This window comes from Polistes fuscatus, unplaced genomic scaffold (genome assembly GCF_010416935.1).
Source record: "Polistes fuscatus isolate 324 unplaced genomic scaffold, CU_Pfus_HIC Scaffold18, whole genome shotgun sequence".
Lineage (NCBI taxonomy): Eukaryota > Metazoa > Arthropoda > Insecta > Hymenoptera > Vespidae > Polistes > Polistes fuscatus.
Window position 1 is genome coordinate 2464325 of NW_025113086.1, and position 12139 is coordinate 2476463.

General features: G+C 25.2%; 3 protein-coding genes across 3 annotated transcripts; all 3 read left to right on the forward strand.

Annotated features, from left to right (window-relative positions):
* The first annotated feature begins 3941 nt into the window (after positions 1-3941).
* On the forward strand, positions 3942-7625 carry LOC122515436 (fumarylacetoacetase). The gene is made up of 8 exons (XM_043632796.1): positions 3942-4224; positions 5576-5805; positions 5905-6045; positions 6310-6563; positions 6660-6866; positions 6966-7111; positions 7297-7414; positions 7493-7625. Exons 1-8 carry the CDS (start codon positions 4141-4143, stop codon positions 7567-7569), a joined length of 1257 nt encoding a protein of 418 aa, XP_043488731.1. The 5' UTR covers positions 3942-4140; the 3' UTR covers positions 7570-7625.
* Positions 7626-7993: 368 nt separating this feature from the next.
* LOC122515437 (fas apoptotic inhibitory molecule 1) lies at positions 7994-9501 on the forward strand. The gene is made up of 5 exons (XM_043632797.1): positions 7994-8026; positions 8202-8431; positions 8646-8771; positions 8861-8910; positions 9287-9501. Exons 1-5 carry the CDS (start codon positions 8007-8009, stop codon positions 9452-9454), a joined length of 594 nt encoding a protein of 197 aa, XP_043488732.1. The 5' UTR covers positions 7994-8006; the 3' UTR covers positions 9455-9501.
* A 249-nt stretch (positions 9502-9750) lies between these two features.
* Positions 9751-12139, forward strand: LOC122515597 (coiled-coil domain-containing protein 113-like). Its single transcript, XM_043632997.1, has 7 exons — positions 9751-9808; positions 9895-10017; positions 10404-10590; positions 10978-11214; positions 11351-11583; positions 11761-11918; positions 12026-12139. The coding sequence occupies exons 1-7, from the start codon at positions 9751-9753 to the stop codon at positions 12137-12139; spliced, it is 1110 nt and encodes a 369-aa protein (XP_043488932.1).

The following is a 12139-nucleotide window of genomic DNA, read 5'->3' on the forward strand; positions in this document are numbered from 1 at the left end:
ACGAAAGATGGAAGTATAATGAATGAATAATTATTATGCGCTAATAAATTTTATTTATTGTAGTAGATCGAAGCAATAACAACGTCAATTTAATATATTTGAAGGTGCTATCATTAATTGTTCTAATCGTTAGATTGGAATAATTTATTTCAATTTTTAATATTCCTCGAAATATATTAATTTTATACACTAAATTCAGATTGAATAAATTGAATCAATGTTTTTTATGCGATATCAAACGATCCGATTATAAAATCAAATTTCTAAATTTGTTCAAACTTAATCCATGATAATGAAAAAGACAAAGAAAAAGGAACTAAAATAAAATAAAAATATAAATTACGTTGAATATACTCGGCTGTTTGAAATATTCTATCGATTGATTTAACTTTTGATTAAATTCGTTCGATTTATAATTGAGAATAAAATAAAAAAAAAAATAAAAAGCATCCTAAAAAATTTGCGTTACGCGCTTTGTACAAATCGTCGTTGTTGTTGTTTATTGTTGTTGTGTTGTACGAGTTACAACGAATGTCGCAAAATGAATCATATAAATGAAATTAAATTAATTAACTATTATATTATAACTATTACGATACACCATATAGAGAGATATAATAATTAAATGAAGAATATATATGTAAAAGGTATGCGAAATAAAAACTAACGCCACACTGATAATAAATTAATAAATAAATAAATAAATAAATAAATGCGTTTATATATAAAATCGTGTGCTTCTTGCATAGAAAATAGTTTACGATGCTGTGCATTATATTTTGTTATAATATAACAAATCGATTATGTATAAAAGCAAAATAAAAAAAGAAGAGTATTGTTATTTATCGAATCGTTTGCAGAAATAATAAAAAAAGAATATTAATTAATAAATATATATATAGTGAGCCTTTTCTAAGGGGTGAATAATAATAGTAAAAAACAATTTAAACGAAACTGACTAATTCCTGACAGAGTGGACAAATTTGAGAAGTCCTGTAATATAGCTACGTATTTATTATTATTATTATTATTATTATTATTAATTATTATTAATTATTATTAATTATTATTATTATTATTATTATTATTATTATTCTATATAATATTTATTATTGTTTACTGTTGAACAGTTCGAGTAAAAAACAAAGTGTAATGAATTATATATATATAGAATATATATTAAATATTACAATATATGTATATATATATATTTAGTGTTGAGACAATTTTAAAATACAAAACACAAACCCATGAAAGTACATGCTTTTTCAAATATTCGCATGAACGGTTGTCAAATGATTTTTTTCGTACACTCGAAAATGAGATTACCTTTTCTTTTTACATTGGAAATTGATTATTATTTATTAAATAATTGTTTAATCCTTCAAAATACGATAGAAATAATTTCAATCGTTTGATATTAAAAATTGACGAGGACAACATTTTTGTTAATAAACGTTTGATTATTTTGCTATCGATTGTTTCGGTTTTACGTGATAATTATTTCTTTCTTTTTTTTTTTGGAATTGGTATTGATTTAATTTGTTTTTTAATTATATTCATTTATTCGACAACACTTCAAACCGAATATAATTCTACAGATTTCGACTCACTCGCCAGTATTGAGTAATTCAAGTTTAAGAATAAGTATAAGTAATGTAAAAGAAATAAAAAAAAAAAAAAGAAAAAAGAATGCAAAATAATAAAAATAAATAAAAAAAAACAAAAAAAAATATATATATTGTATTTAGATGTAACTAAAGCGAAAAAAAAAAGAAAAAGAAAAGAAAATATTATTAATAAGTAAATAAATGTATTTATGTATACACACATATACACATAGACAGTTAGAAAGAGAGATAAAACACAAACAGGAATAAAATAATTACAAAATCTCGATCGAACGAAGATGATCTATAGAACTCAATTTTTTTCTTTTTTTTTTTTTATTAATAAAAATTCGTAAACATCAATATTGAGAACGCTAGAAATTCATTAACTGACTCGACTCTAATATTATTATTATTATTATTATTAATATATATATATATATATATTTAAAAAAAAAATGAAAATATATAAGAATACAAATCCACCGATACCTGTAAAAAATAAAAAGAGATTAAAATGAGAGATAAAACTAACATACACACAATTATCGAAATAATAATCATTGTTAACTTGTTCTTATTCCATAATTTTATTCATGCGTTATACTTGACGACATTCTGAAAATAATCAATTAAAAACCCCTCTTACGAGATGAAAAAAACCACTATTAGAAAAAAATAAACAAACAAATAAATAAATAAGAAAGAACACGATATATTTGTATGAATGAAAGAATTACGACGAGACAATATTTAATTCTTACGATTCTTACATTTCTTCTTTTTTTCCTTTCTTTTGTAAATTTCTATAAATAGATCGAGTGATTTAATGGCAATTGTGAGAAAAAAATATAAAAAAACGAAAAATTATTCATCCTCTCAATTATAAAAAGAAAAAAAATGATGGTCTGTAAATTATTCTTATGCCAAGTTCTTAAAAGAAACAAAAAATAAATAACAATAATAATTTATTATTAATAATTATGATTTATTCATTGTACTTTATGTTAAACGAAGTATGCACGTTTTTTTTTTTCTTAAATTAAATATTAATGCACTTAGGAACCAAAGTACAATGCACAATTCACAATGCACAATGCACAATGCACAATACACCATGCACCATGCACCATGCACCATGCACGTTATAATAAGCACGATCATTCATTATTATTTATTATTGATATTATTAAAATAAAAAAAAGATAGAAAATATAAAAAAATATGTAAGAAATTGGCACAAGTATAAGTGGGCAACGATTATGTCAATTCATTTATCTCTCGATGAACAATAAATCACTCAGTGTACGATCAAATAGATCTCGATCCGATTATCGAATGAACTATTATACAAATCTCTAACTTGTCGATATAATAAGTGTTGATTTAAGAAGAAACAAAAGGAGAAGAAAAGAAAAAAGAAGGAAAAAGAAATAAAACAAATTAAACAACAAAATCACACGTCTTCCAAATAATGAGAATATCGATTAGCACTTCACGATAGGAGATTATTATCTTTGTATAATTAATATCGAAGATAAATATCGTATCTCATCGTGTGAATCGTATAAATATATATATATATATATGATATGTAAACGAATTTATATAAGACTAGAAATAAAAATGAAAACACACAAAAATTATATGAAACAAACGAAACGTGGGAAAAAAACAAAGCGTGCGTGTAAGGTAAAAAAAAATGTTACTTTACGTAACATTTAGGCAAAAAGAAAAAATGAAACGTCTGAAGGAAAAAAAAAAGATAAAAATAAAATTAACAAAAAAAGTAAGAAAAAAAGATAACATACTCGAGATAATAATAAATTCGACGAAAAATAATGAAATAACGTTGGATACGATGTTTGTGCTGTGCACGTCGTAATCGCAACAATTATTACAAATATCAAACTCACCTAGACAACCTAATCGCCCTAATTATCCACTGTATATCAATGTCTAATAAATAAACTGCTGTTATCTCAAATTTGTCAATATTACATCACAATTTCTACACTTCTCTTTTTATCTACCTTAAAAAGGACAACAACAAAATAAAATATAAAATATATAAGAAAAATTATTCGATAATATCTCTAAATATCTAAGATAGACAAAAATTCAATCGATAGTCAGTCTGATTTTGAATCGTATCGATTGAATACTATCTATTTAATCATTATTATTATTATTCTAGAAAATTATGTTTTAAGAACTACTCGGTATACTTTCTTGACGAATTAATTTATATATAAAAAATAAAATAAAATAAAAATAAAAAAGAAAAGAGATGAAATATAAATAAAAACTTGTTTTTCTTGTTCACTGGTTAAGCTTGGTAAATAGGTATGCATATGTGAATGCAAATATGTATATTAATTAAGTCAGACGATAAATGCTAAAACTGGTTGACCCTGACGGTATCTACTGGTAAACTGATTAAATTGAAAATAAACTTTTTATTACGAAGCAGAAAGAAACTTCTGGGACTCGACGACGACAGTTGTGATAGAAATAACAGAATAAAAAGATGAAGTCTTTTGTCAAGTACTCTGCCAATAGTGATTATCCTATCGAAAATCTTCCTTATGGTATCTTTTCTACTCGAGATAAGGTAAGTTTTCTTTATCGAATCATCGTAATAATTACAAGTTACATATTTTTTATCTTATCTAACTAAAAATATAAATCTTGTTTTTATCGATTTGAAATAATAAATAGGTTATGTCATACGTGTAAGTGCAATATAACTATATTTATACTTTTCAAAACGATAATCGTGTAAATAATTATAAATTTATTATATTGTATAAAAATAAAATCATTTTCAATCGTATTCTAACATATATTCATTCTCATTACTTTTTCTTACATATGTATCATCTAATTTTTTGTTCTTATTAAATAATACATTTATCGATTGTCGGTAAGAAAAATATTTTCGTTATCGGCCGAATGTAATTTTGATATTTAATTAAATTAACTTTTACTTATACTCGAAGGAATTGTAACGAACGTCTACTGAATTTTACGATGAATAATAATGAGATTAAACAAACGTACGATTTATAATAATTATTAACTAATCAATAGTAAATCGAAACCTAATAAAAAGAAACCATCGAAGTTAAATAAACTGCAGAGATCTGTATGACCGATGATTGGTAAACCTAAATCTGTAAAAAAAATTAGTACAGTATTATTAGAAAATAAAAAACAAAAGTCATGAAGTTAAATTACGAGCTTGCATTCGGAATAAAATAATCGTCGAATGCTTTAAATTTAAAATCGCGAAAAATCACAGCCATTCGCTCGACAGTACTTGCGTTGTGTTAAATAAATAAAATTAAACAAAAAATTAATAAAACATCGCAAGTAATATCGATTGCCCAGGTCTCACCACGGGGAGGTTGCTGTGTACGGAGACCCATTAAATTAATAAAAATTTCGAATAAATTAATGTATTATTTAATGAAAATGTTTTTCTTGAAGAAAATTCAACGAATACGTGTTGCCAGTACGAAATCCTACAAAGGAATGACTAACGTGTGACGTTATAACCTTCTATCGTATTTACCAATCTCGTGACATTGAAAAACTAACGGAAACAAAAACCAAACATAAGATCAGGAGAGTTAATACGCGTGAAGAAAAAGTAAACATTGCGTGTAATGAATATGTATATATAAATATCTTAAGAAATAATGTTTTTAAAATATTTTTAAATCAAATTTTTATTAAAAATGTGTTTAAATAAATTTATTACATTAATCGCGATCATTTTCGTTAATTATAATAAATAAATATAACACAATAATAATAATAAATTTATGTTTATGATTACATTCGTATGGATTATTTTTTTTTTTACTAATACAATTGTATACTTAAGATTATTTTTTTAATAAACAAATTAAATAGTATTGACAATAATAAAAAATTGAGAAAATCAATTTAAATTTTAGCCGAATAAAAGAATAGGAGTAGCAATCGGCGATGAGATATTAGATTTGAGTCAAATATCGCATCTATTCGACGGTCCGATATTAAAAAACAATCAGGATGTCTTTCGTAAAGATTATCTCAATGATTTTATGGCCTTGGGAAGACCAGCATGGCTGGAAGCAAGATCGAAATTACAATATTTGTTATCAAACGATACGCCAATATTGCAAGAAGAAAAACTTCGTAAAAAGTGAGATTCAAATCATGTTTAAACATATAAAATATCATTGATTTGATTTAAAACAATGAAATAAAATTTAATTTGCTTTTGGGGGGGTTTTTATTTTAGGGTATTCGTAAAACAGGAATCGGTGCAGATGCATTTGCCAGCTAAAATAGGAGATTATACTGATTTCTATTCGTCTATTCATCACGCAACAAATGTTGGCTGCATGTTTCGTGATAAGAACAACGCATTGTTCCCTAATTGGTAATAAATTAGCATGATTAAATGGAACGTGTATGCGTGTGTATCCATTGCAGTAATAAAAAGAAACCTAACAGCTCAGTAAATACGTTAACGATCAATCAAAATACAATTTTGATTATTAAATATATCAATTAATTCGTTGTAACAAATTTAATAAACATTTACATTTACTATACTTTAAATATTGATTGATTAATATCTATAAAAATAATTTATAAATAATGTTATTAATTTGTATAATTTCTTTTGTTTAATTGAATACAGGAAATATCTTCCAGTTGGTTATCATGGCAGAGCAAGTTCAGTTGTAGTATCTGGTACACCAATAAGAAGACCATGTGGTCAAACAACACCAATACCTGATGCAGATCCTTTATTTAGTCCAACAAGGTTAATGGATTTCGAATTGGAAGTTGCATTCTTTGTTGGTGGACCACCAAGTGAATTAGGCGAACCGATTACTGCTGAAGATGCATATGATCATATTTTCGGCATGGTTTTGATGAACGATTGGAGTGGTAACGCATATTAATCATTATTCACATCAAATATTATTATTATTATCAGAAAAAATGAAATAGAACATTTTTCTTATCATTTTTTTATCATCGCAGCCAGGGATATTCAAAAATGGGAATACGTTCCATTGGGTCCATTTTGTGCAAAAAATTTTGGAACGACAATTTCACCATGGGTAATCACCATGGAAGCATTAGAACCATTTAAGATTCCTAACCACGAACAGGATCCAATTCCATTTCCTTATCTTCGTCACAAGGATAATTGCAATTTTGACATCAAATTGGAAGTTGATATTAAAAGTATTTAAATAATTCATTTGTCGTTGTTATAATTATGGGGTGGAGGGGGATTTATTAATTAGAAAATTAATAATTGTTTATATTTCGATCTTGTTTAAGCGCCAAATGGAACAGTTACAACAATATGTCGTAGTAATTACAAATATTTATATTGGACTCCTCGACAACAACTTGCACATCACACAGTAACCGGATGTAATATTAATCCTGGAGATTTAATGGCTTCCGGTACTATAAGTGGCGAGGTCAGTATATTCAAAAATTACTATGAAATGTGTGTGTGTGTGTGTGGTTTACTGATATTTTAATAATTATAACATTTAACTTATGCGAGTCAAAAAATTGCAAAACTTTGACAATAAATTAGATAATACATTAACTTGTTTAAATTGTTCAAATTAATAGACAATAATAATTAATAAAATTTCAGAAAGTTGAATCGTTTGGTTCTATGTTGGAACTTTGTTGGAAAGGTACGAAAAAAATTCAATTAAAAGATGGCTCTACGAGAAAATTTCTCGAGGATAACGACGAAGTTATCATACGTGGTAATTATCGTCAATTTATTTTATTCGTATTATTATTATTAATAATAATTATCATTAATTAATCATAATTTCTAACAGGTTATTGCGATGGCGATGGTTACCGAATTGGTTTTGGAACGTGTGCAGGAAAATTATTACCAGCCATTACCCATTAAATTCATTAAATTCAATATAATTTTTATATTCATATTATATAACCCCATTTTTAACTAACGATAAATTTTTGAAATAAATTCTATAATCGTTTGGTATATAATATTATTATTATTCGTTGAATTATGCATTAAAAATTATATGACAAATAAATTTCTATTTATCGTTAAACGATTTATATAATATCATTTTATACATTGTATTTCAAGGTGTAAGGTGTTCTTCTTTTTAAAAAATAAAAAATGTCAAATCAATTACTATACAAAAATAATGATTTTTATCATAACCTTTTACAACTTCGTTCAGTGTTACATAGTCTGACGTCAAAAATGTTTGGTTTATTGATTTGACCGCTGACCATGGTTATGATACGATCAATAAAAAGGTACGTGTATGTATATATGTATGTGTGTGTGTGTGTACAGGTGAAGTAAGGAATATGGCGAACGCTCTACTTCGGTGAGTACGACCTAACAATACAAATAAATCATTATAATTAAGTTAAATAACTCCAAGAAATATTTCAATTCGATGAACAAAATGATTAAGTAAGAAAAAAATTGCTTAATGAAAAAAACAAAGGGTAGTTCTTTTTTCTTTTTTTTTCTAAAATAAAATATATTGTACGCAATAGAAGTCTGCATGCGTTAGAATCATCGAACGAACCAACAGCAAGGTGGACGGTACCATTGAACGATGGTAACCATGTGATCGAATTTGAACATGGGACTGCTACCGGTCGTCGGATTGTTAAAATTGACAATGAAGAATTAGTACGTAGAGAATGGATGTTTCGTTTAGTCGGTGACGAATTGTTCACTTTTAATGGGACCAAATTTGTCATTAGAGTTGACCCCATTCCAGGTTCTTATTTATTTCAAACGTTAACAATTAAATTATATTCGTAAATGTTTTTTTGTTTTTTTTTTAAATTTACTTCAAAACTACAAAATTGTGTAAATTTTCATTATTTTTGTGTCTATTTATTTCTTTATTTTATATTTTTTTTTTCTAGATTATTCTTTATTTTATTTATTTGTTCGTTCGTATATATTTGAGAAAGAATTAAATTTTGCAGGTTTTAAATATTCGTACACGTTGTGGGTTAATGGGAAAAATTATAAAAATTTTGTCCAATCGCAATCGAAAATATTGAAATCTTGGGTAACTAAAATAGGAGATAACGAATATAGAATTTTATTGGGTAATAATTATTACAATTTTGTTTTCAAGTAAAAGATTGTTTTTATCGATTAATCGATTAATTGTTATTCCAATGATTTTTTTATACAGATAAACAAACCCAAAATGTGTGGATCAATGGGGAACTGATTGATGTCGAGGTAATTTATTTAAAAGAAAAAAATTAATTATTTATACAATAATCTGATTATTTATAATTAAACGTGTATCTACGAACTCTATTAAGTCAATGCATTAATTCGTCCATTGATTCAGTTTTTCTTAGATACATTTTTAAATCATAACCTTAAAAAAAATGATTACTTAAATGCATATTTGTATTTAATTTAAACATCTATCTACGAATGCAATTAATTCGTTCATTGACTTAATTTTCTCGTAGACATATTTTTAACTATAACTTTAAACAAAATGATGCATTAATTCATGCATTGATTCGTTTCTTCGTAGACACACTTTTTAATCATAACCTAAAAAAATAAAGTAACTCTTATGCATATTTGTATTTAATTTAAGAATGAATTTATGGATGGTGGAGCCGAAATGCTGTTTACGGTATCAGAATTACCAGCAGTGATTAGATCCTCTAGTTCTAATCAAAAAGAAATTGGTATCGATTATATTTTATACATCGATGATATCGAAATAAATGAGGAAGGTATTTCATCGTACGATGAAACATAATTAACATATAATTTATTGTTAACAATATTGTATGCAATATTAATAAAAGTGAAATAAATAATTGAATTATTGTCGTAATTATATCTTTGTTTAATTTTATCTGAATCGATACTTATCATACTAATCCTGTTCCAATAAAAAAACAAAAAACACATTAAACTATCGAACGAGTTTGAATGAAAATTAACCGATGAGATTCTAACCAAGAAAAAGAAACGGATAGATCGTTCTAATAAATTCTAAAATTTAGAAAATCTAATACACGTATTAAATTCATTGGAAATAAATTAGGAACGATGCCTTATACGATTAGCAACGTAAAAACGAAAGAAGAGGATGATGTTCATTGGGATGGTGAGAAGAAAAAAAATATCTAACCTAATTTAAAGAAAGTATATTGAGAAAGAAAATTGTTTAAAACATTTTTATTACCATTTTAGATATATCGGATGATAAATTACGAGATTTATTAATTAGTTCGATAAAAATGAAAACGATATTAGAATTGGAGAACGATTTTTTCGAAAGATATCTCAGAAGAAACAGTCCTGAAATGTTACGAAGTAAACAAAATTTATTAACAATATTTATATATATATATATATATATTAAATTATTTCTCTATTAATTTCAACAATAATTCAAACAAAATCGTTTAATTTAAATCTGATTCATTATATACGAAATAATAATTATTCGAATTAAATAATAAAAATAAATAAATTAAATTATAAGGTTTGTTCAAAAAATTCCTAATAGAATCCCAAAATTCTTAAACTAGTTTTAATTAAAAAATTGATTTCTAACGAAAAGAAAAAAAAGAAACAAATTCCCTCGTATAAGTAAAAAGTTTTTCTAACGGGTGGTTTAAAAGTTTGATTCACAAATGAATATACAATAAAATATTGATTGAAATATTTGTTATTAAATCTTGGTACTTTGATATTAGAAATAGATGAGACTATTAGTGAAACATCTAAGAGCACGCAGAGAAGCATGTTTTTACCATCGACATCACCGACTAGGAGTGTAACTGATAGTATTATAAGCTCTCGTGATCGAGGTTCACCAAGTATGTGGAGTATGCAATCTGGTATTCGACGTGGAATGTTGGATCCAATGATGAGAAGATTGAGGTGGTATCGATCTCTAATCGTCTGATAATAATATTATAATAATCTAACAATTGAATTTTAATCAAACCTTTAATATACTAACACCAAAATGCTCAAGAATTTTTATTAACAATATGACTCTATCATTCTGAAGAAAAATATATTTTTTACGATTTATTATATTATAATATAAATATAAATTAATATAAAAAATTTGTTTGTTTGATATTCAGTTCAATTTCGTAAAAATATTAATCCAAATGATTACTGTAAATAAATTGTTTGGTATTTCAAAGATTTGAAATAATTGTAATATATATTTTTTACTTATATGTGTTTGTATAAATAAAATAAATATTGTTTTAGAATTGTTAAATGATATTTAAGTGTATCTGTGATATGTTTTAGAATAACTATACCACAAAGAATGGAAATGATGAAAAATGAAATAATAGAATTTAAAAAGAACTTGTTGTTATTCGAAAAATCTAATCGCAAGGAAGACATTAAATTTAATGCAGAAGTCGAAGAACTTGAAGTTCGTATTCGCGATGTTAAAGATACGAGGGTTCGTTTTGAAAATGATATAGTCATCGGTGGTATTGATCATCTTACTGGCAAAATACCAGCTGAAACTTTTATCAAGTTAATTTAACAATAATTTAATTTTTTCTTAACAATTGAAATAATTAGAATTAAACGATAGTATAATAAATAATATACAAAAGTGAATAATTGAAAATTTAAAGCAAAAATATTCTTTACGTATTGATTTTTCAAGGTTTATCAAAGATTGGTTAAAAAATATTAACAGAAGTATTGAAAAAGTTCGATTAAAAAGTGCTACGATCAGATTGAAAATACGAAAAGCAAAGAAACAATTAATTCAAAGGGAACAACTTGGCGAAGATCTACGTCCAGTTGATTTCGAACGATTGAAAATACAAAATGAGGATTGTAAAAAACAAATTAATCAAAGTGGACAATTTTTGATCGACGTTAAACGTGTCACGGGTATTTAATAATAAAATTCAATATTAAATATTTAATATAACATAAATTAAAAATTAAATTAATTTAATTTGAATATTCAAATAATTATCTAATCATTTTGTTTTTTTTTTTTTTTTTTTTTTATGAAAACTTCAGTGCAATACAATTCGAAGTTGATTAAATATAAACGAAATTTAGAAAATTTAATGTCGTTGTTTAATTCGATCACAAAAGAAATTCATTCGAACGAACATCAAGCGAAAGATTTACAATTGAAATGTTTAATAACCGAACAAGAAATAAAAAAAGCTAAGAAACAATTAACTTCATTGACAAAATTAATGAACGAATACGAAGTATTACTCTCTCTCTCTCTCTCTCTTTCTCATATATAATAATTAATAAATAATTATTATCTTTTAAATAATTACACCGTTCACATTTGTGTATGAATTAATCTTAGGTACCAGAAATATTAGATTTCGTCAAATTGCAAAACGAGCTTCGTAATTTGAAGAGAACATTCACTCATTTGGAAAGACGTAAAAATATCGAACAAATTAAAACCAATTTCTAA